The 24,250-nt window shown below is 43.3% G+C and overlaps 1 protein-coding gene across 1 annotated transcript in view; it reads right to left on the reverse strand.

Annotated features, from left to right (window-relative positions):
• Positions 1-56: 56 nt before the first annotated feature.
• The window catches only part of WNK2 (WNK lysine deficient protein kinase 2), a gene marked incomplete at both ends in the record, with an annotated part of 36,302 nt that continues 12,108 nt past the window's right edge, over positions 57-24,250 (reverse strand). The window contains 10 exon segments of the mRNA XM_010143049.1: positions 57-217; positions 7,914-8,167; positions 9,727-9,771; positions 15,197-15,295; positions 16,242-16,457; positions 18,431-18,645; positions 19,869-20,554; positions 20,632-20,687; positions 22,241-22,342; positions 23,668-24,235. Of these exon segments, the coding sequence (XP_010141351.1) occupies positions 57-217; positions 7,914-8,167; positions 9,727-9,771; positions 15,197-15,295; positions 16,242-16,457; positions 18,431-18,645; positions 19,869-20,554; positions 20,632-20,687; positions 22,241-22,342; positions 23,668-24,235 (2,402 nt within the window).

Below are 24,250 nucleotides of genomic sequence, written 5' to 3' on the forward strand. Positions count from 1 at the left end.
CGCCCGGGCCCGTCCACTGCACTCCGTAAACGGGCGTGGGGAAAACTCCTCCGTACTGACAAAGAGGCATCACGTAGGGTGTCGCTGTGCCAGAGAGGGCAGGCCCTGGCATAGGCACTGGCAGGGACGGCGAAGCTCCAGGAGCTAACGCAGCGGGCACAGGGCAAGACACTGGAACAAAGCACTTTTTCCCCGGTCAAGTTCTTACCGAATTAACCTACAAAAAGAAGAATACAGAGAGCGTCGCTGTTAAGTTCCTCCATCCCCGCCTGCTGCAGGCAGTGCTGGTGCACCAAGACACGTGTCCATGCCAGGACCATGGCGACGCTGCTCCCGCCAGCGCCATGGCCCCTTGCTGCCACCAACATCCCTGCCCCATGTCTGGGCACCTGCAAGTGGGCTGCCAGCCTGGGAGGAGCACAGGGGGTGGCATGGTGTCCTTGGAGCTTGGGGGGAGGATTTTTCTTACAGGTTCTGCACCCCCCCGTGCCCCCTCCCCTTTTTTTTTTTTTGTAAAGACAAAAATTAATAGGAAAGGTTGATATGGAGAGGAGGGGAAAGCTGTCTGAATGTGATCTTACTACGTAAGGGGGCAGGAAGCTTCACTGAACAAGGGAGAACAGAACGCCACAAAAAGCCATGAAAAACCTCACATGTCCGAAGGAACTCAAGAGTCTTTCACACTTGGTCTTCTGCATAAAAGTAAATAAATTAATCTCAATGCAAGATTAACCCTAAACTCGTACGCTTACAGCCATCCTCAAAACAGGTTTAAAAAAGCCAGGTTCATGTTTCTGTAACAAGCTGCCTCACCCAGCCTCACTGAACTAAGGTACAGCCAACGGGAAGAGATTTGCCCTAGTGGTAAAACACCCAGAGCTAGTGGTGGTGGAGACCAGACGCGGTAACCCAGGAAGGACGCAGCGGGAGCTGCTCCTGCCTCAGGGGCTGCTGGAAACAGTTCCAACTAGTTTTCTAAAATTCTACTTCACTTATTCAGCTTTCGCGTGCAAGGGCTAGAGAAAGAGCTCTCCTCCCTACATATGGGGATGGCGGAGCTTCCCGAGTTAGTCGCTCCGTCATGTGTGATGCCACAGAAACCATCGTTACCCAAACTGCTGCCTGCTCTCTCTGTGGATGGCGTTTGCAGCAGTTCATTATGCCTTTAATTTCACAGAATTTGGAACTCCCTGCTGTGGTTCACACCAAGCCAGCACCTAGTCATGGCATAAGAAAAAAAAAAGGTATTATTTAAGTCGGGGAATCTCCCATTAATTTCATATTTCACATTAAACTGGTGAAATCGGTATGTAGGGGAAATTTCAGTGGAAAAAGTGAATATATGTGCAAGACCACGTGTTTCTGATTTTAGCATCTCTCCTCAATTAGAAATAAAAATTGCAATGTCATTCTGGGATTTACTGCCTTGGGGCATTAGCCTGTGCTCCAAAGCAAATTTTGGAAAAATACAGAAATATCTGATATCCTCCTTCACTTCATGGTCTCCAGTTCTAATCTGAAACCTGAATCCAATGGTGAGCATCAAACTAAGTGAAGAAGCTATTTCGGTATGATGAATTTAATGAATGAACGAACGTATAAAAATCCACCAAAATGAACAGCTGAAACCAAACCAAAGATCAATAAATAAACAGAGGAACTGAGGATGTATTTTTAAGACCCAAAGATTTCTTTAAGCTATTATTATTATTATTAGACCCTTGTTTTAACATCCTCAAAACGACGGTTTCCACCGAACTGGACAACTCCAAGTCGATGCCTGTAAACATCCCTAAATGAACTTCTTACACAAGCCATGGGTTATACAGCAGCATTGAAAGTGTACGGGGACACTGCAGCAAGTGGGGCTTTTTAAAAGTTCTGATTTGAAAAAGCTTATTTTCAGTTCTTTTAAAATCCTGAGAAATCCACCACTACCCAATCCACGCCTCTTGACTCCCTCGTTCTCAGCTCAGTTACTCAGTAAAGCAGCAGCTGTATTTAAGGCTATGTAGGTGTAACCAGTAATAAAATTGCATCATGCTCCAAAACCAACCATTACACATACTTATTAAATAAAGCCTGTTAATGTTGTGACAAACGTACATTAGCGATTCAAGGTTGCTTCCTCTACCTTCGTTGCATGCTTCAAGGGAACAAAACACACACTTTAAGAGGCAAAAGACATCCATCTCTTGCACCCTTCCCTGGGTAGAAGTCGCCTGATCAAAGCCATTTTTTAACCATCATCTTTTAACCAGCTATGATGACTGAACAACCCATTTCTTCCTGCATGTAGATGCCAACTGAAATATCAAAATCAACGTGCAGCGGACGAGTACTCAAGATAGCACAGGGAGCTATGGATTTCCCAGCTCCAGGGAAGCCATGAGACTACCAGTCACTTGGTTCATAAAATTCAAAGCGAAGTAGATGAACGTTCTCGCAGAGAAGGACAAGATGTGTGTCTACACTGGGGTCAAAGTCACAGCTGTAAGCAGAACTAGCTTGGCATTTCTCTGAACCAGTGAAGGTGATGTACCTGAATCGGTGAAGCACCTTTAATGGAGGTACGCCAAAGGAAGCCCCTGAGACTCACGGCATGGCCAGGTGCCTTGTCAGTGTTAAGGCTATTTCACCCCTGAGCACAAGCCCTACAGCTGCCTGGCGGTTGAAGCTCACAAGTGAAGCTGTGAACTGCCAAGTTCTCCTGTCACTCACAAACTGGCCAGATCTGGGTTGAAGGGACACATTTGCTAGCTGCAGCTCCCTGCTTGCCCAGGTGGCCTCTCCTCTTAGCTGCTACATTGCCATTTTTGCAAGCTTGTTTGAAAGGTGCCAGTTCTGCCAAAAGCTGTTGATTCCAAAATGTGCGTCAAGTACAGGGCACTATATTCTAGCGGTGACAAGGCTTCAGCATCCAGTGCATCTTCTGGGCTTTGGTGTTCTACCCACAGCTTGTAGCTATGTGTGCAAATATTTTCTTTTACACTGAAGTTGTTTTGGGAATTGAGAACAAGAGGTACAACATTGGACTCCTGCATCCAGCTCAAGCAACAGTGCTTAGAGATGACTGAGATCCAAAAGACCTTTAGAGCCCGCAGTCACATAGGATGAGTGTCTGGGGTTTATTCAACATACTCCAGTCCTCCTGCCAGAGCGTAAAGCAGAAGTCTTTTCCTGTCCTTCTTCAACCTCATGCGACGCCACACTAGTAACGAGACTGATTGCACGACTTAGCCAACTGTGGATGGTGATGCTTCATTTTTAATATTACAGTATTAATTTACTCGAGTTTGTTCTGCTGCCTGTCTGGAGCCCAGTAAAGGCAGTTGCCCTGGCCTTACGCAGGCTGTTAAGGTGGCCAGTCTCAAACGTAACGAATTTAACAAATGCACCGCAAAATTTGTCTGTCATCACCATGCAAAAAAGTCTGTCTGCTAGAGATATTTAATAGGGTTTTGGGAAGGGAGACTGGGCTGACGTACTAAAATTAACCCTGTATTATACGGGAAGGAAGGGAAATTCCCCACCCCCTCCTCTTTCTCTCTGCATTTCAATTGCATCTTCTACAGAAGTAATATATTTACTGAACGAACACCCACGGCAACATCCCTGCCTGTTGCCTTTGCACCTCCAGGCATGCTGCTGCCTCTCCCTGCACTAATAAACCTCTGCCCCAAGGGCTTGTACAAGTCCCTGCTGGGTAAGAGCCACCTCTCGCTCCTGCGTCCCCACATACCCACTGCCTGCTGCCAGGCTTTCCCTTTTGGCCACTTCCTCCCATTCTCCCAAATACTCACACATACTCATTTAGAAAAAAAGAATAACATATCCACAAAGAAGAGCACACACAGAAACATACATAGAAACGAAACGAACCCCACTGGAAAAAGACTATGGGAGTTCAGAGGAAAAAAAAGAAATCCGTTCTTTGGTCTTTTTAAAATTCCCTACCTTGTTCTCCTGCTTTACCAAACAGGCTCTCAAGTGCCACTTTAGCAATATTCATAGCTACTGTACTGTGAAAGTACACAGCTAAGAGCTGTGTTTGACTTACAAACACTATAAATATTTATGTTTTTACATTAGAACAGATGAAACCAGGTAGTTCTGCTGTGAAAGCTGACCACAACTATCACAACCTATTCCAAAAATGCGGGATTTAGATTATTTTTCTTCCAGCTACATTTTGACGGCCACGTTAGCAGCAGTACTGTTGTACTTCTGTGTGGTCCGGCTACCACTGAAACAAAAGTGAATCCCAGGACAAGTCTAGAGGTGGCTCCCCGCATTAGCAGGGCAAGGATGCTAATACATCTTTTTATCATGTTTTTGCACTTTGCTGTAAAGCTGAAGTTATGAGGTGCTACAGAAGATCTGTGTTTGTGCTCCTCCAGGTTCCTGGAAAGCTATTCTGACATTCAGATGAGAAGGCAGCGCTGAATTCCTTCAAACACAGATTCATCCCATTTTTTTATTATTCTCCCAATCCAACAGAGACAGAAGACACAGTAAAAGGTGTTAATAGTCCTTCTGCTCCATTTCCGCATCTGTGGCTCCCTCCAGAACAGCCGTTTCCCAGGCAGCCAGCCCATTAAAATCAAGATGTACTAAATACAGACAGATGTGCAGCTGTTACTGATGGTGTTTGATCCCCAGCAGATGTCACCGACTGACGCAGACCTGTGTGTTCACAGAAACCACCTTATTATGGACTTGGAACATGTTTACAGCTTTTTTTGGGGTAGTAAGCTTTTCTTCATACCAGTATGAAGAATAGAAGACATTTTTGGTAAGCCCTTTATTCCCAGACATCTTCAAATAACACCTTTAACTACACAATATTCAGTACTCTACATCCAGGGCATCTCCTGTTCCTAGAGTTATTCCTGGACTGGTGGTAACCGCAGTTACCTGTAAAAAAGGATGAGTTCATCATGTTTTCAACACAGATGAGCATATAACAACTGGAGAAATAACTATTATCAGCTAGTTTGACTTCGGTTTTTCCAAACATCTCCTATTGCATTTCAAATTACTGGTGATGAGAATCTACATGTATTTCCATGTTTAAATAAAACATTTGAAAAGGAACATTTCGGTGCTCCTGAGGCATAACTGGATGCCTGATGGTTCCTCCCACAAACTTCTAATATGTATCAACCAGGATTTGCAGCCAAACTGACAGGTAACCTCCACAGAAACACTGCACAATTTAAAGTCTTCCTTTGCATCCCAATATTTTATTACTTTCTGCACTTCTGATGATAAAAAAAGACAAAAATAAAAGCACTAGCTCTTATTAAAGACATCTAATTTCTCTTCTGAGCTGATTTCCAACCTTTAGTTAAAAAAGCTACCAATGATATATTGTGTTCACACAGCAAACAATTCGCCGATTGCGGTAGAAGCACCTCAAGATAAAAGAGTAACTCTGGAAAGTTTGTCCTCTGCTTTCAGGGTGAAAGAAAAGACCTGAAGCTGGCCTCACAACCACCCTGCATGCTAATAACGCTGGGTGGACAGTAAGAGAAAATAGTAAACTAAAAAACAAACCAAAACAAACCCCTCTACCTATAACCAATAAGGATTTGTTGCAATTTTCCTCTGGCCTAGAGACTGAAGAAAGAGTTAGAAAGGGGCCATTTGGCTTGAGGCCTCCACCCCAGGAGGATGCTCCACGCCTGCATCATCTCTGTCCCACACAAGAGCTCTGTCCAGTGCTAATTCCAGGGGACGCATAACCAACAGAGCACCGTGGGACAACTCACATCACTCCTACTCCTGTGCAAAAACCCTTCAAGGAGGCTGCTTCCTCCAGAGACAATTTAGAAATGGAAGTACAGATACCACCTCCCTCCTGCCCCTCATTTCCGATCTCCCAGTATCACGAAGCCCTGTTCTCCCTTAACTTCAATTTCCCCTTTAGGGTGAGTTTCAGCAGGTACAGACAGCTGAGTGACGCTCATCTCCCCAAACAACCCTTGCAGAAGTCTTTCAAATCATACCTTCTGCCCTGTTTTCTATCACCTGTGGCACGCTGCCCCACCTTCATAGCCAAAACACTCCAAAAATACCCATGCTAGGAACATTTGCTATCTATCTTTACATCTTCTGCAGCCCAAATGGTCCTACAAGGACTTGATGCACAAAACCACCCAGGGCAGGCTGGCACGGGGCTCACAGGGTCTCCAGCTGACTGTTGCTCTTCCAAGTGACAAGGAACATCGTGAAATGGAGAGCAGGGAATCCCAGCCTCTCTGTGCTCTTTAAAGTCTTCAGTCTAAGTCTAAAAGACTCAGTCGGCCTTATTAATTCCCTGGAACAACTGCCACATTCTAGAAAGAAAGAAACCCTTTAAAATCAACATGTTGGGCCAGGGACATTGCTGTTCCTCTCACAGCAATACTCTGCCTTCTCCACAGGCTATAAAACAGAGACACCAAGACTGCAGAAAATAAAATTAACCCGGAATTGATGTTCATAGGTGATTTAAATAAGCAAAATAACCACTCTCTTTTTCGGAGCTCTAAGTGGGCAAAACACCCCCATCAAATACTTCAAACTACTGCAGGAGTCTTGGGGGAAAGACATCAAGCTGCAAAAAGTACAGAGAGTAAGAAGTGACTCAACAGAACAACCTCCTCGGACTCATTTTACATGAACTGTTCGGGTCTGAAGGAGCTGTTGCTGTTACTCTAGGTAGGGATTATACTGGTTAAACCATCACTACATAGAAGCGTTATTTACTCTCTGGTTTTGGTCACTCACGGCAACGTAAGAATTGACATAAAGTTGCTTAATAAATTTGTGCAAATGCTTCTCTCTGTGAAGTCAGTGACTCTGCTGACTCTGAAACCAGCAGGTACCAGAGCAGATGCGTTAGCACAGTTCCTGCTTTGGCATATCTCACCTCACAAGTACCTACAGAGTTACCTCCGCTGCATATAAGGGCTTTTTCCTTCTACATGCCAAAAAGCCAGTGGCTTACTACCCAGATCCAGCTATCTTGTTTTTAAGGGATTATGAGGCAGTCCTTCACTGTTTTTTTTTTTTCACTGTTTATTTGCTTTTAAAATTAACTTATTTTCCTCTACTTTGGCTCAAATTCCAGACTTCCAAAAAAATGAACCCAGCAAATATCATTAGTCAAAGAATCATCCAGCCGCAAGGAGGAGAAAGAGGTCTGGCAACCATGACCAGGGTGGGACACAACTGTAAACTGGGATTCTTCCTTCAGCTCTTGTGCCTGCCTCCATATCATCTCTCAGCCACGAAAACAAGTGCTGAACACAGACATGAATGCACGATGCAGAGTTATTTTCCTGCTACTGAGAATAATAGGGGATGAACGAGGGTGCTTCCGCTTTCCATTCTGTTGTAGTTTACTTTCATGGCATTTCTGGAGATGGAATTTTCACACAGCCTCAAAGGTGCCCAGGAGAACAAGCAATGGTCAGAAACACACCCAGCTGTCTCCTGTCTCAGCGCAGTACTCCTCCACTTCTGCTAAAACAAAGGCTCACTACCACCACGCCACCAGCCCAGCCACTGTTCTGCCTAAGGAAGATCAACATTAAACAGCACAAAAAAGAAAGGAATAGTTAAAACTTGAGTTGAGCAACATATGGTTCACTGTGCAAGTATTGCTGTATATTGCTGTTAATAAGCAGTTTGCAATTTAAAAATATATAATTTTTATATATATATTGCAGCACATATAGCCCTCAAGATTATTCCAAAAGACAATTTTTTAAAAAATCTGGTTTAGTACTTAATGAAAAGAGACAGCCATTTATAGGAAGCATCTATCTGGAGTAATTTTAGTCTATGTCCTCCTCCAAATCTGAGCTCTGCAAAGGCTTTCAGACACATAGCAAAAGGTACGTTCTTCAAGGAGTGCCACTTACTCCGCATGTCTCATTCTGCGTTTGCATGGGATTAGCCTTTGGCTCCATGTCTTGCCTTTTTTGGTTCTGCTTCAGTTGGTTTAAGGAAGGTTTTGTCTGTGCAGCTCCAACAGTTTTGCTTGTCCACTGGTCAACCAGCTTATGAAGATCATCTGTGAACGTCCCTTTCTTGTTGTTACTGTTGTTGGCCTGAACCTGCAGGGTTGATTGTGGGACGGGCTCAGGACACGTTACGAGACTGTTTGTTGAGGATCCTGGAAAATCACACACAAAGAAAGTTGACGATGGCATCTCTGCTTCACCACTTTGCTTCTCAAACAGTTTCTCATCTACTGTAATTCAAATGGTGGCTTTTCAGAATTTTAACCCCCACCCCCCTTCCTTCTAGAGAACACCTTTGCTTAAAGAAATGGTCCAAGTTCAGTGCATTCATATTTTCTATCACATTGTTACCTCAGCCACTTGCTGTTGTGCTCACGGCTTCCCTCTAGGTGAAATTAATGATTCAGAGAGCAAAAACGAATGCAGTCCCAGTAACGCTGACATCCCAAGACTTACAAAGTCTCCTCAGAGGAGACTACCATGAGAGTGGGGGGTGGGGCAGGATGTATTACTTAAACTGCACCCACTTATAAAAAGGATTCACCATCTATTTTACTTTAAGTTTACTGTCCTCCTGGAAAAACGTAAAACTGACGTACAGGTTACACGTAGGGTTGGCTACTATGCCTCAAAGGCTCCAGTAACCCACAATTTCTCTTCATGATGTTAGCACCATCTACTCTGCCATCTGTCTGGTTTTGGGGAAAAAACCCAGCCCATCAGGACCATGAATGAACAAAAGAAAAAGGATGGAGGAGGACACAAGTGGGTATTTAAGTTTTGGAGAAAAAGATAAAGGAACAGAACTTCTGGCATAGGTAAAAGCAGACAGGAAGAATATTGACAGGTTTGATTTTGTATGTTCACTTATTTGTAGAAGAATTAGGACAAAAAAAAATCTGTCTTTTTTTTGTGTCGGTAACTACAAGTCTGACACAGCAAGATCAGCAGGGAACAGCAACTGAGGGTGCCTGAGTTTGACCTAAGCAGAAAAAAAAATGAAGTAACTTTTCAGCTAAGGTACTTGATACAGCTAAAGATTTGAAATAAAGACCATCTCTCCAAGCAAAAAGTTCACAGAACTGTAGTAAAATTATTACATAAGCAAACATGAACATTGTCTTCTTTTTTCTGTTAATCAGTTACCAGCCAATGAAACCAAGTAAGCTAATTAGTCCTATGCTTATATAAATACATTAATAACCTTTAAATGATCATGCATTCACCCTGCAACATTACTTCTAGGTGAATACTACTCATTTCCTCTTCCTTTTTGTTCAGGGGGAAGGGACCAGTGAGAAAAGTAAGTATTTTGACAGGAATGCTCTTCAATTAATGTTTAATATTTCATGCAGCTCAACAGGAACGAGATCATTTCAAGCTCTAAATTCCTCCAGCAGAGAACTGCAGTCATATAAAGGTGTGTATTTCAGAGAGACAAACACTGAATCCAGTTTTCTCGCCGCATGCGTGCACAGTTTCACACACAAAGAATACCACAACTGTCTTGTAGCATGCGTGGTTCCCAAGACATCACGGCACATGCATTATATCATGAAAGTATCATAATTTATACAGTCTAATTTCATATCAGTACAAGTGCATCAGCTCTAGTTATTAAACAACTAGCTTTTAGTAAAAAATAATAAAAAAAGCCAAAAACATCCCATGCCATGAAGGAAATACTGAGAAACAAAAATGGGATAGTTACTACTACTGTGATCTTTGCCTAGACATAGTCGTTTCAAGGTGGACCCTACAAGGTAAAACAATACAAGACATACAGAATTAGGTAAGACTAAACACAACAAATCTGACGGACAAGCTTCTGTACTTTTAAGCAATTGAAAAGTAGTTATTATGCAAGAAAGGACAGACAAAGTCAGCAGTTCAGGTGAGTAAAGGAAGTCTAAATAACTGGACAGCTCAAACCTTTCTTAATGTGCAGCCATTCAGAAGCTTTGAGAAGTACAATAGCATGCCAAAAGCAAGGTCCCATGACTTAAAGATGCATTCATTTGGGTTTTGGTGGGTTTTTTCATTTGTTTGTTGTTTTGGTTTGGGTATTTTTTGGTTTTTTTGGTTTTTTTGTTTTTAATTTCCTCCAAATTGCCTTGGCTTCCTAATAGGAGGTTTTGATTCCTACTCTATTTATGCAGGAAATGATGTCAATTCAGTTTGTGATAGGAGGCCAAAAATGCTTTCAGGAACAAGTCAAGCTAGTCTGGCTGCAAAGACAAACTGTAAAACAACCCTTAAAATCCTGTTTTACAAGTCCAAAAAGATACATTGTTCTGCAGGTCTGAGGCCAATTGTTTCCAAATGCTGTATTAGCAGGTTTTGTGTCTACATGTGAGATTCTGAACTTCAGCTGGGAGTAACCGCGAATGAGTTTCCCTTATGCCTTGTCCAAGAGCAGAAAAATAACCCAGCAGAGCAGCTGAGTTCTCATTTAACCAAACTGTGTGTGGCTTTTTGCATCGTTCTCTCGTTACATCCTTCAGCATGATTTTACATATTCAGTTGGACAGATCATTAGACTGCCAGAAGCGTACCAAGACCCCTGCTCGACCATCAGATCTTGCCAGACATAAGCACCATTTCTATGTGAGTGCCCAATTTCCTGAAAGGTATTTTGGACTTGGTAGTAAGAATATCGTTATGGTATGGGAGGGGATGAGTATCGGGCATGGGGCATGGCAAGTTCATTGTGAAGAAGCACCTGAAAATATGAGCAAAACCAGAGTGTGTGTGTGGGGAGAAGCGAGATAGAGGATGGATGAGCTTTTTCTGTACAGCAAACCAGCATAGACATTTTACGTTACTGTGCCAGAAATGCAGCTTTAAACTCAGAGACCACAGATCCCGGCTGACATAGGCTCTGAATGAGTCTTCAAAGGAGAAAGGAGAGACATCAGTCAGAGACTGAGGAAGAGAAAGTAGAGAAAAGAGGGAGGAAAAAAGGGAGAAGAAATGTTTTGGCTTTGATATGGGTGGCGTATATGAGGAGGAACGGAAGGATTGCTCTGAAAGACTTTCTCACTATTTCACATAGTATAACGAGGCGGCTACTCCAGGGGAATCAGAGGGACATGACTACAGTAACGTCTTACACAAGCACGAGCAAGTTTAGTTTCTCACCTCAAAGCCTAGATAAGAAATACAAGTCACATTCGCAACTCAACAATCTGTGTTGTATTTGTAATATTTTCCCAGCTCTTTTCCCTCAGATAGACCTTACCTTGCCTATCACAAGGTTAGCAACCCCCATTATGGAAACGTCAGCAGCTGTCATACCGGAATGCTATTTCCTTAACTACCCCGCAGCATTTCTGCAGGTGGCAATAGGTAGTAAGTAGCACAATATGTATGTAAATGAAAGGCAATTGCCTGCGAAAAATAAAAGCAGGCAGCTGACTACAGTACGTGCTCAAACGCTTGTAAAAAAGTGCAATCGCCAACCCCTCTGCTTCCTGAAAACAGAGTCACAAGCTCACATGCACCTCCGATGCCAAATCAAACCTGGGGCCCCCGTACGCGTGGGGAAGTGGCAGAGAACGGCGATACTAGACAGATCCACAAAGTATCTGCGTGAGCAGAGTCATTAAGAAAAATACTCCAGGAGAGTCAGTCACCAAAGAGAGAGCTGTTTCTTCCAAACGGTACCACCCCAGCACGTTACTTGGGCAATGAGCAGCATTACTCAAGTGGTGACATTGCTGGAAGCAAGGGACTGACAATCGTCAGCTACAACTGGTTATAAATTCAAATTCAATTAAAAATGCACTTGGTAAACCTAATTCACCAGATTAATTGCATTACTTCTAAAATCAAGGTCTTTAATAGCTGTAAAGTTAAGGAGATGAATCGTAATTAAGATTTAATCTAAGACTGCCAAAGTTCAGCAGAGTGTTTTACCTCCAATTCCAGATTTCTTATCTGAGAAATTAAGTAGCTATTATACCATACAGGACCGAAAATAATCCACCGTCCCAAATTTGCACTCTTAGCGGCTGCCAAAAAGCTTGAAAGCTAAAATAAAATGGAAATGGCAATAAAGTGTTTTACTATTTCCACAATTGCATCTGCACATACAGTGGATTCACCACCCCAGACCTGGCAAAAATCACTGTACACACGACCACAAGTCTAAGCCAGACAGAGCTTTTGGAAATTCCAGCCCAAATCAGCACAAACTCTTCCTGAAGACACCTTTGCCCAGGGAAGGATCTCAGGCTAAAATTATGGTGAGGTCCATTCAAAAATATTTTATTCCTTGAAAAGTACAAAAGAAAAGTCAGTATTGGACATGAGGAACAGATCAAAAAGCAGTTCTTGCAGAACTCTGCAGAAGCGTTCAAGTTTGACAGAAATTGCAACCCTGGCAAGACATTCGGTAATGCTCTTCCTTAGTGCAGAAGCCTGCTGCTGGTTTGTCTGCTGGTATGAGTACAGCCCTCACTCTGCAAGACCTGAGCCCCTCAGAGGGCTGCTTTTCCTTCACCAAACATGCAGATATTTCTGAAAACCCATCACAACTCTTCTCAGCAGCTCTCAAACAAAGAAAAAATCCCAGGGAGAAGTCAGCTTGTGGAATGGAGCCAGGAGGCTGTACTGCACAGCCATGCCGTGGAGCTGTCTGCGCTGGACAGCCTCATCCCAGCTCCCGATGCCCAGCACTCACTCACCGCCTGTCTCCAATGTCTGCCGTCCTTACTCAAGACCAAAGATCACAGAATCACAGAATGATTTGGTTTAGAAGGGAGTTTCAACCTCCCTGCCATGGCCAGGGACACCTTCCACTAGACCAGGTTGCTCGAAGCCCCATCCAACCCAGCAAGATGGAAATGTGTTTAGCACCTGGTGCAAACAGGTGCCTCTGCCTGCATGCGGGATCAACCCACCTCCCTTCCAGAGGAAAAGGAGCACAAGCCAGCTGGCATTCCCATCACCATCATCATCTAACACTATTTTTCCTGAGGCCCATAGTCATGGCTGCTCTGGATACCAGCTCAACAGAACCACAAGCCATATGTCCTTCCAGCAGCAGTCCCAGTCCCAGCTGCTCTTGGGAGAATAACAGGGCTGCAAGCAGCCCCATCTTCATCCTTTCACATGCACCTGAGGTACTCACTGGGAAAACAAGCTAAAATAACCTCCTATCCCCATCAAAACCCACCAGTAATTCAGCTCTGGAAAACTGTCTAGCAACGGGCAGTTGCTAGTCACTGTCTAGTGACAGGCAGTATTTGAAACGAAGCTGCACCCTCTGAGCAAGCAGTGACTTTGGAAGGATGCGTCAGGGTTAAGTGCCTGAAATTCAGTCCATCTCCTCGTATGACTCAGAAATGGGGGAGTGCAAACCTCCTCTGCGAACGCTTCGCCCAGAAGAAACCGAGAAGAGAGCATATGGGCTGAGAAGAGAAAGCAATTAGTCGTGCTGCAGTATTTAAGCATTGGGAAACTTCACGATTTGAAGGATTTACATATTCCCTTAGTTTCATTCACAATATCCATGCACCCAAGCATTTTTAATATGCTGGTTTTTAATTGCCATCTCCAAGTCTTTTGCATCCTACTGAATAGTAATTCTGTGGAAGCTTAATGAAACGACTTCTGGGAATTACATGAGCAGAGGAAGAAACTCTGTAATACCAACTGGGAAAATCTGCAAACTGAGAACTCCCCTCAGGTTCTCGGAAAAAAAAATCCCCGAATGCAAAATTGTCTCACGACTTCAGTAGGTGTTAAAACCTTGCATGATGGTAAATTCAGTATGCTGAGCAGTGAACATCAGCTTTCAAGAATCTGAGTGCCTGGACTTTTAGGGACTTTAAAGGGAAAAAAAAAAAATCAAGAGGTTTTTTATAGTATTGTTTATTTATAAAATTAGGAGGCGTATATTTGAGTGGTCTTGTGCCTTTGATCTGTACCACTTGGATACTGATGAGCAATGTAGAACTCCAATGGGAGATCTGATACTAATGCAAATGAACCGTTAGTTAACCAAACATTTTCTCCAGAACATTATTAGCCTTTCTAATGTGATATGTAAGTGGCCTATAGTACCTGTTCAGCACAACATATCTTTATTGTACAAGCAAAATCTGTTTGCCTAAAAAGCAGCATATATGATTGGGTTAAAAAGTCTTAATTTTTTTAATGAAATAGCTTGATATCATTTGGTTGAATTGCCAATTACTTTAGAGGTCATACAAATAGGGTACAAATAGCAGGTGCACAATTATTTGAAAGAAAAAGTACTGGATGCTAGCAATCCATTTCCAAGTATGATCTGAAAAATCTGATATTGCTTTTTACTTCTGCTTTGATGAACTGCTAATTGACTTCATCTCTGAGGTCACATAAGGTCATAAGAAAATAAACTGAGTAAAGTGCTTCAGCCAGATCAGCTTACACAAAAACAGTAGATGGTTCTCACCCTTGGAGCAACCAGATCTTCCTGCTGCTTATGAGCATATAAACCACTGCTCACTTAAAGCAATTAAAGTGAAGGCATGGGGAAAAGCCCACCTCAAAAGCAGATTTTGAAAGAACTAGCTGGAGCACTATCGTCTCAGCATTTCCACATGCAAAGAGCGGGTAAAAAAAAGTAAAGAAAATAGAGTGGACATAAACAGTACTGTATATCGTGTTAATACAGCCCTTGTATGGAAGTTATACCCTTCAGTGACCTTCTAGTATTGTATCAGCTTGCTACATGCATGTCTTCATAGTCCAAACATGTGTGAAAGAGACCATTCGTCTACAGAAGGACGGATTTCTTTTTGTTGTCGCTGGAACCGGGACAGCAGACATGTATATTTGCCACATTGCAAATAAAATTACTTCAACATAAATCACATAAAGTACAAAAGCTTTGATAAGTCCAGGGTAAAATTTACCATAAGGCTATAGAATAAATGATGAGATCTTCCACACATGCTTTTGGTGCCCAGGCACGAGCCAAAAGCAGTGCAAAAAAAGCTTTCATATGAAAAATTAATGGAAATAAGGTGTGGTCATGGTGATTACTTAAAAGAAAGACAAAAAAAGAAAGAAAAAATGGTTCAGAAAAAGGGGCATCCTGCCAAACGTATTAGAGATATAAAACATGGAATTGGAAAAAGGGGGTAAAAGAAAGATGGACTGTGATAAAATACAAAAGAACAAATACAAACAGATGGACAAAGACACAGGTCCACTGAGGAATCTGGTACGAGGTTTGCTACTAGATTTATAGGTCACTCTCTCAGACGTTTGGTGGAAAACCGTCCAGCCTGCAAATGAATATAAAGGGAAGAAAACAAAGACACTTATAAAGTACAAGTAGCTGTGATCAGATGTCCTATACCATCAGTCAAATCAGTTTGTTAAACATCCACATCGCCATTTTAACTTTGCCAGAGGAGTAACTTAATTGACCGTACACAAAGGATGCAATAACAGCAGAAGAGAACATATAGATATTTTGTAGATTAGTTTGGCAGGATGTGCAATGAGAGGAAGGTACTTTAACCATCACTATAACTTCCAATATGCATGGCAACAAGATCAGTCAAAGCCTACGGAGGTGTGCAATACACAGGAGTATCAGAGCTCGGGGAACGGCCAGTCTACAGGCATTGAGCTGGGGCTCCAAAACCACGTGCAAAGTTAACCCCTTCGACGGAGGAAACATAACCTGGTTCTCTGGTTTTGCTTTTCGGGTTGTTTGGGGTGGGGGGGGTTTGTTTATTTTTTGCATTTTTTTTCCCCCCCTCACACCCATGATGGTTTGGTAGTTTATAATGAGGAAATCTGGGTCTACCAGTATCAAGGGGCGGGGAAAAAAAGCCCCAAATGAACCAAAGAAAACAATATCTTATCCTTCTAACTATTTTTTGGTTCTCCGTTCTTTTTTCTCAGAAATCAGTAAGGCTCCAGAAAAGGTGTCAGTATAAAGCCACTGCTGGCAAAAATAAAATGTATTTCCTCCCTAGAAGTCAGCATCCCTTCTTGAGTGTTGAGTCTTAACACTTCGTAAGATACTTTACTTTTGTTCTTCCAACAATTCTGCTACAATATTTTTAAAGATAAGCCAGTAATTTGGATTGCCAACGGTTCATGTTCCTATATCACTAGAAGAGAAATCCACTCCTAAAACTCCGTTCAAGCATAAGGGAAGCGAACTAATTTTAGCATGTGCTGGAAGACATGCCGAACAGCTGGTATGAAAAAAATCACCTTGGCCAGAGCTTGCGTTCACGTCACCTCCTTCGGGGCCTAAGCCGGAGCAGATGTCAGAAGACAAAGAGGCTTTGACGGAGCACGGCTGCTGTGTCTGAACAGCCTTCGCAAAGGTGGCTGAGGCAGGGGACGTTACCGCTGCTCCTTCAGGAGAGCCAGGCTGGGTTTTAGTTGTTTCTTTGTGGGGTGAGTCTTTAGAGTCTGAAAGATTACCTGAAAGAGCAAACAAACAAAACACATACAACGGTAAAAGCTAGAAAACCACGGAATAAAAATCTGTTCCTAAAACCAAACACTCCTTGGCTACCAAGGAGAATGGCAGCTTCCAATTCTGCATGAAGCACAGACTTTACAGACAGCCTGCACCGGGAAGCAACCTACACATACTACCGCTGGTCCAGTTTCTCCAAGAAGCTTATGGAGTAAGTGTGATTTTTCCAGTTTCTTTCCTGCCTTTGTCAGGAACGCTGGGGTCAGGACCTCACCAGAAGCACTGCTGAAATAAAGGATGAGCTGCAGAAGTGCCTAAGTAGAAGGATGTACGCACAGAACGACTGAGCAGAACATGTAGATTTGCTCTCTGACATGAAAGGTGAAAGCAAATGGAGAAAAATAAAAAGCTGCTGCAAAAACGTGAGGAACCTTTTATTTAGAGCTATCTATAAATAAATAGATACATGTCTGTATATAAATATCCACATCTACATATCTCTCTACATGGGTATCTCGGGTCAGGAGGCCTTACCACAGAATACCGTTGTAATTATTTGTTACATGGATTTATTGGCAACAGGATCTAAAAGTGGAAATGACAATTACACCAGTAACTGTGTTAGAAACTGCCTGTCCTCAATCCCTGAGAAAGGACCTAGGAAGGGCAAAAAATGAGGGATCTACATAGTAAGGGATGAGAAGACTCCAGCATGAACACAGATTCTCAAAGATAATGTGAACTTTACACAGTTCCTCAAAAAACTGGAAAAAAAAACACAGGAGAAATGCCTGAAGGAAAGCATGCTAGTAGCAGTCAGACTGAGTAGATTTCTGTTCTCTATCCAAAGGCAAGACAAGGGAAAAAAGGGGGGAAAAAAGATAAGTGGGATATTTTATGCAGAAATATGCTTAAATTCTTTGGGCTAAGGCAGCACATTGATATAAGCCCAGATCCATGAGTGGAGACAGATGTGAGGTTTGTGAATAGACAGAGAGAAAATGGCTAGAGAGAACCTGAGAACAAACTGGAAGATGAATGGACCGAGGATAACAGGCATTCGGAGTTATCTCATCACAACTAAAGGAAGTAAAACTTCAGCACATCAGCCAAGCACTGAAGAATGCTTCAGTTCCCGCAGGCAAGGCAACTGGGATTCGAGATGGATCACAGAACGTCTTGCCTTGGAATAACTTTTCTTCTCCTATCTCAGTTGAAATCCTTAATTAAAAGCAAAAACCTTCAAGACACTCTGTCTATACTTAAGATTGATGCAATGAAATTCGAAATGGACCTGTGATGCACTGACTTTGAAAACAAGAGCTACCAGGTTTGAAATACAGGGTTAATGCTCATAGTGTTGCTGCTCCTCTAAGTAACAGCATGAACTAAGACGAAGAGAAAATATTCATATTCTATTCGACATTTTGCTGAAGAAATAGGTATTGGGGTATATTGACATCTCCCAGCTGAATTATAGCTTTCTACTTCCCAAAGAGATAATGACTCAAGACTGATTTGAAAAATCTCAAACTACTACAGATGGTCAAAGCATCCGTCACAATTTTCTACCCATCCTTTGCGGGGGCAAATGCAATCCAATCTTATTTATACAGCAACTTGTAGGAAAAAATAAACAAGATACAGCACCAAAGACGTGAATACAAACATCAATAAATTGCATTTGGAGAGACGATGAGAAAATGCAGCCAGGCTGTATTCCAAAGTGAAGTGGAACATGGTTTCTCTGCCAAGCACTGTACCCAATGCAGAGAAGGTATGTATGGTTCAGAATGAGGCAGCGTTAATGAGCCTGTCCCAAAGGAAGCCCACTTCAAAAACAGTTTGCAGTACGCAAACTTGAGTCATAGCATGAAAAACAGTAAAAATTCAGCACCTTTCCTGCAGTCCGAGCAATTACACAGCAGAAGCACCACGAACAACAGGCGTATGGAAAGCAACCCCGTGTACCTACTTGTGCTTGATGTTCCACTCCTGAGCTGCTGGACGAGAGGGTTTAACAGTTTTCCACCTTTCAATTTATTTTTGCTGGTTCTCCGGCGACGGCTGCTTGGTGGGGCTGAGTGAAGGAAGCCCAGGTTGGGAGGAAGGGGTTTCCCTAATCGAATGTACAGTGCCTCTATCTCATTCTTCTGCTGAGTCTGAAGTTCAGCAATTTCTTTCATATGCCTAAACATAAAAAATAAAGAACTCTGCTAGTGATGTATCTGATAAAGCACTGCATCTTGACAGCATAATTAATTAAAAAGAAGAAACAAAACAGTCTTTGGTTGTAAAACATCCAAAAGTACGTGAAGTTACAATAATCTACCTGGCAAAGGTGGTGACTGGCTTCTCAAATACTCACAAGACAGAATCCTAGACAGCTAAAACGATTTTCAACATCCTCAGTAAAAACAACTGATTTTGACACAAGATCTGACTGGAACTCCAGACTATTCCAGAATTTGTCTTTAAACCACTGGCTTCAAAAAAAGTTACCTCTCAAGGCACTTACACAGTTCAGAGGAGTTTAACATGATGAAAAACAAAAGTGCTTCCCATAAAAAAAAAAAAACCATCAGCACAGGAATCATTACCTTATTTCTAATGCAGATTTCAAGGTGCCAGGAAGCCAGTTTTGTATTACTGCCGTTCTGTTTTAAAAAGATGCATCATCTGTGCTCAGTAAAACCATTATACCTCCAGGTAAAGTTTAACATTTTGGTTAAACTAGCAGCTAATTCTAGTTTTTACCCATCACCTGCCAGCAAAGGAAGAAAATGTCCACATTTAAAGACGCCAGCTCTCAGGACTGGCAGCAAAACAGACTCCTTGCCAGGCTCACCCAGCCTCCCGCTGAGACCAGACCGGCAACTTGATGTGAGATCCAATGGGAGGTGAAGTGAGGGTTTTATCTGCCTAATAGACACCAGGTAAAGGAGAGTGTGGGGATAGCAATGGGTCTGTAGGCAGGGTGGTCTAAACCACCCTAGCAGAGAAGGGCACAAGGAGGATACTGCAGCAGCTGTCTACGTAGGCATCTACATTACTTTGATGTCGCGTTAAATAGTGCCCACATGGGAACTTACTACCACAAGTGTCATAGGAGCTGTTGTTTGCCACCGTATCAACGTGGCTTTTCAGTGAGGAAACTGGACATCGCAGCAGAAATGTTTTAAAAGGGGGGTTTAAAAGAGTTACTACTGAATTATTCTTCTAAGTGGAATTGATAAATAAAGCGATGCAAAAAAAGGATGCAGGATGACATTTGGAGGAAGGTCCAAGCAATACCTAATTTGCCCAGAACTCGTTACAGCTATGAAAACCACGTATCTGCTTGTCATACACCGAGATGCTGCCTGGGTTTCTTAACACAAGCTTCCCCAGCAGTGATTGCAAACCCAACCTACTTTTCTCTCAAATTCTGCAATTCTTTCTTCATATCTGCGTCTTCAAATTCCGAGTCGTTGTCACTGCTCATGTATGACGACTGCGAGTGGAAAGATGTAACGTTGATGGTAGGAATTTTTGATCCTTGCCCGTTAGGCGAGTCAAGGCCTGGCGAGCTGGCTTTGCCAGACCTCTGCAGAAAAGCAGCTGCTTTTTTAATTAAGTCAGAGGCTGCACTACTGCTGGGTGGGGACAGTTGGGCAGCAGCAGCTGACTGACGATGGAGAGGCTCCTCAGCAGAATCACTTGAACCCTGGTCACAGAGGACATCGACAGAAGAGGCTGTCTGCACCCGCCGGACGGCTGTCTTCAGATCAGGGCTGGAAGGCAGCTCATCCAAATAGACGTCTGGGGGTGCCGAGAACCTTAAGCAGTGCGGCGCAGTTAAAGTTAATTCATCTTGCGTGCTGATTACTGAAAACCTGCCAATAGTTTTGGCTGGTGTACCGCTATCATGAGCTTCAGCCTGTTTTCCATAGGAACCAGAGTCTAGAGAGTCATCCCTTTGAAGGTTATTTATCACCCCATCTGCTGTAGATATCTGTGCCTCACTATCTGTGTGTGCAGACGAAGTCACAGTCTTTGCCTTCTCGCTCCTTTTAGAAGTTTCCATCTGTTTAGCTATGCCTGGTGATGTAGGTGCAACCTGAAGAAAATAATGGAGATTAATTCTGAGAGTGACTGTAACAATCAAGCACAAAACTGCTCCTGGTTCCTGGTTACCTGAAGGAGGCCTTTGGTTGTAGCAGCAGGAGCTGAAGTGACGCTTGCAGCTGAACCTGGTTTACAAGGTGGAAAAAAAAGTATGTATCAGTGTCTGGAATGCTTTAGAATAATGAAAGTCAACACGTTTATTGTGATGAACTGAAGGATGTCAAAGCATAGCGCTGCCAAATAATTTAAATATCCAATCTCTGTAATACAGGATCTGTAACGCAGGAGGCAATATTGCTGACAATATAAAATACCTGCAAGTAGGCAGTCGTTTCAATCTATCGATTTGGGAAGCTCAGATAAGAACAGGAGTGTGGGATTTCATGGGTCAGTTGAAAATTTTTTGAGGAGAAAACCCAAAGAAGAATGAAATCTGTGTGGTACAATGGGCCTAGCATTACTACGGTGTTCTCGATGTCTCGAAAAAGCAATTGCACCCGGCTATTTGTGCGTACGGAATGCTGCAGCTCACTGCAGACGGACTGGTGCTTCACACCCTTCATTTGACAGATACTGACACCGACAATTAGAAACGCCTGAAATGAAGTCGAACACACACTGCTGAAAGTGGAAAGCATGAACTCTAGCGATGGCCTCACAGACCAGAGAAGCATCCAAGAAGCAAAATATTAGTGGCGGTAATCAAGGGGTGAATAATTCACAACATTTTTTGAAGCTCTAAACCAGAAAACGCAAGCTTTCCAGAAAGCTGCTTTCTTATGGCACGTTGCAGGGCGAACATAACGCTAAAATCTGTCACTTCGTAGTTCTGTGATGGTGAGATGTGTCACTGCTTGACGGTATCAGAGATACACCAACTTCACTACTTTTCTGTCTGTAGATGAACGCAGCTACATGAAGTTTTCCCCCTCACAGTGACCTAAAAGCAGTAGACTATGCACATCCACCAGGACAAGAACGATCTACGTTGTTGTACAAACCTGGTGTCCAACTTTGCAATGACAATATAAAAAAACCCCCACCATATTATAAGCCCTCCCCAGCATCACCCAGGACAGCAGGAGCAGCTTTGGGTTCCTCAGCCCTTAGAACTTCCCTGTTGCACGACAGGTAAATGGAGCACAAAAAATACCCAGTTTCTTACTACAGCTCCTGTGTCGTTGTTGTAGAGAGTGCTATTGTATCTCTTCACTAGTCCTCTGTGGGACTTCCCTGAAAATCTGACAGGCTTTCCCCCGGAGGGGCTACTCTCAATCATACTAATTTTTTCAACGTGTTTTAATGGAACCCAGGAAATCTGAGGGACTTTCCGTTTGGACGTTTTAAGGGCACCGCTAATTTATTACTGTGAATGCAGCCTTCCGTGCGAATACCCTACACCTACACCGCAGACACGTACTACGTATTCACAGGTTTAAAATACGTTATGTTATTCACTGGTTTAAAATAAACCAGCCTGCGGGGCAGTTTCTTTCTTGGAAGCTTGACAGAAGTGAGAGGTGCAGTATTAGTTATATTAAAACAGGAACTGAGGTGCCCTGCGCTGGGCAGCGCTCTGCAGTTAACCAGAGGGGTGAGCAGCGAGGGGACGCCGGGACGCAGGACCACGCAGCAGTGCAGACGCAGCGCTGCTGTTCATCACTGAAAGGGGCATTACCTTTTCTGCTTGCTGACCCACCTCTTGCTTCCGAGGAATGAGCACTGATGCCAGTGACCTCCGACTTTTCAAATTTTCAGTAAAAAGAGAGAAGAAAAAGAACTTCAGTCTCACACACAAAGCAGAAAGGCAATGCATTCTCCTTCCTTCTCTTGCCCTCTCTGCCCTGACACTATTGCAGAATATTCAGCTATTTTACAGTGCCTGTGGACGTGGCCTCTTAGCTCTTCTTTCAACCCCTCCAATTTTTATTCTCCCTTGGAAGAAAACAAGCAGTGGCAGCATCACAGAGGAAACTGTGGCCTAAGCTACTAAAAACAGGCACTGAATTACACCTGTCAGCTGGGGGTTTGTTCTGGTTTGCTTTTCCAGCCAGACTGTACATTCTTCATCTGTGTATCTGCCTTCAGAAATTCTATGTCCCTCTTTACTCATTGGCACAGGCTTTAATAGGACAAATTCAAATTACTAGAGAGATATAACACTTCATAGAGAATTTTATCTGCTGTAGGAAGTCATTTATCATTATAAACAACATGCCCTAAAGAGTGACTCAAGTGCAGCCACCTTTCCTGTAACATACAGCATCTTTGGAGCAGTTGATACAGCTCATTCAGCTTCCCCCTTGCTAGTGGCAATGTAATTATCTCCAGAAATGCTACTTTTCAAGACATACACTGATCTTCTAGCTGAAAGTGCTGCAAATCTGTTGAATTTCATAAACTCAGGATTTTATCTGAAAGAACACAACACGGGTGCACCATCGAGACGCTGAGCAGATAATGTCCCAGGCCACCTACTCCAGCTTTCCTTAGATGCTTCCCAGTGAAGTCATGCTCTGCCAAGTTCAGGGGAAGACAAAAGAAATCACTACTGGAGGCAGAGCGAGCTTCTGCCTTTAGCACTTGAACAAAGTAAAGGCTCCTGAAGTGTTCGTTTTATTCGGGTTGACTTGGAAGTCAGGCGTTACAATCACTGCCATTAGTTTATGGGGAAAAAAAAAATGCTAACTGAAGCATGATCATCTTCATCGGAACTTGAATGACTGTACTCCTCCCATGTTTTAGATTCTTAAACTACAAAGAAATTATCACATTTCTGCCTGCTTTAGAAACAGGCCAGAAGAGGAGGAGGATGAATTAAGATGTTATACCACTTTTAAACACAGTGAAAGAGTTTGGCTTTCACTAACAAGCATCAATGCAAAAGGAGTCGAATTTTTACTCACGGATGCATTCTAAGCAAACTTTCACATTGGAAACCAGTCACCAGACAAAGTAATACACCCAGGAACGAAAACATAAAATGTTTAGAGAAGCAAGAAATCTATACATATCCTACCACAGGCTTGTTGGTTCTGAGCTCTGCTTTTGTGCTGTCCCTAACAGCTGGATTTGGGGGTGTGAAGGGCAGAGTCACTGCCGGACTAACCGGTATCGGGCAGGCTGAGACCTCAGATGGTATGAGTGGCACCGACTGGGCCTCGGTAGCAGCCTTCACCTCCTGGCTGGTACCTCCAACACTACGTCCTGGCTCTTTCAAATCCAACGCCAACACGGAAACTTGATCTTCAGAAAAAGGTGGCAAGTTAAATTCACTGTCACCCTGTTCTAATGGGACAGCGGTGTCTGGAGTCCCTGCTGATGCAGAAGAAGTAGGAACATATTCCTGATAAAGTAAATTACGTAATTTCTCATCGAGGCTTTTGATTGTGTTGTCAACGAAGTCCACTCTGGGAGGACCCTCTCCATCAGACTCAGCAGTGCTTGGCTGCTGCTGTTGCAGCAGACTGATCCCCACGCCGGCGCAGGCTGCGGGTTGCGGCTGGGGCAGCATCGCATGCTGCTGGGATGCAGCCACTGGCACCTGAGTAGGGCTCTGGAGTTGAGACCCCGCCAGACCGAGAGGATCAGAGGTGGCGGCTGCCGGGAAGGCTTGGCTCATGAAGGAGAGCTGTACCGCGCCTGGCTGGCTCGCCTCTGGCAGGTGAGGGGCCTGCGCCGCAGGCTG

This window comes from Buceros rhinoceros, unplaced genomic scaffold (assembly GCF_000710305.1).
Source record: "Buceros rhinoceros silvestris isolate BGI_N320 unplaced genomic scaffold, ASM71030v1 scaffold40309, whole genome shotgun sequence".
Taxonomy (NCBI): Eukaryota; Metazoa; Chordata; class Aves; order Bucerotiformes; family Bucerotidae; genus Buceros; species Buceros rhinoceros.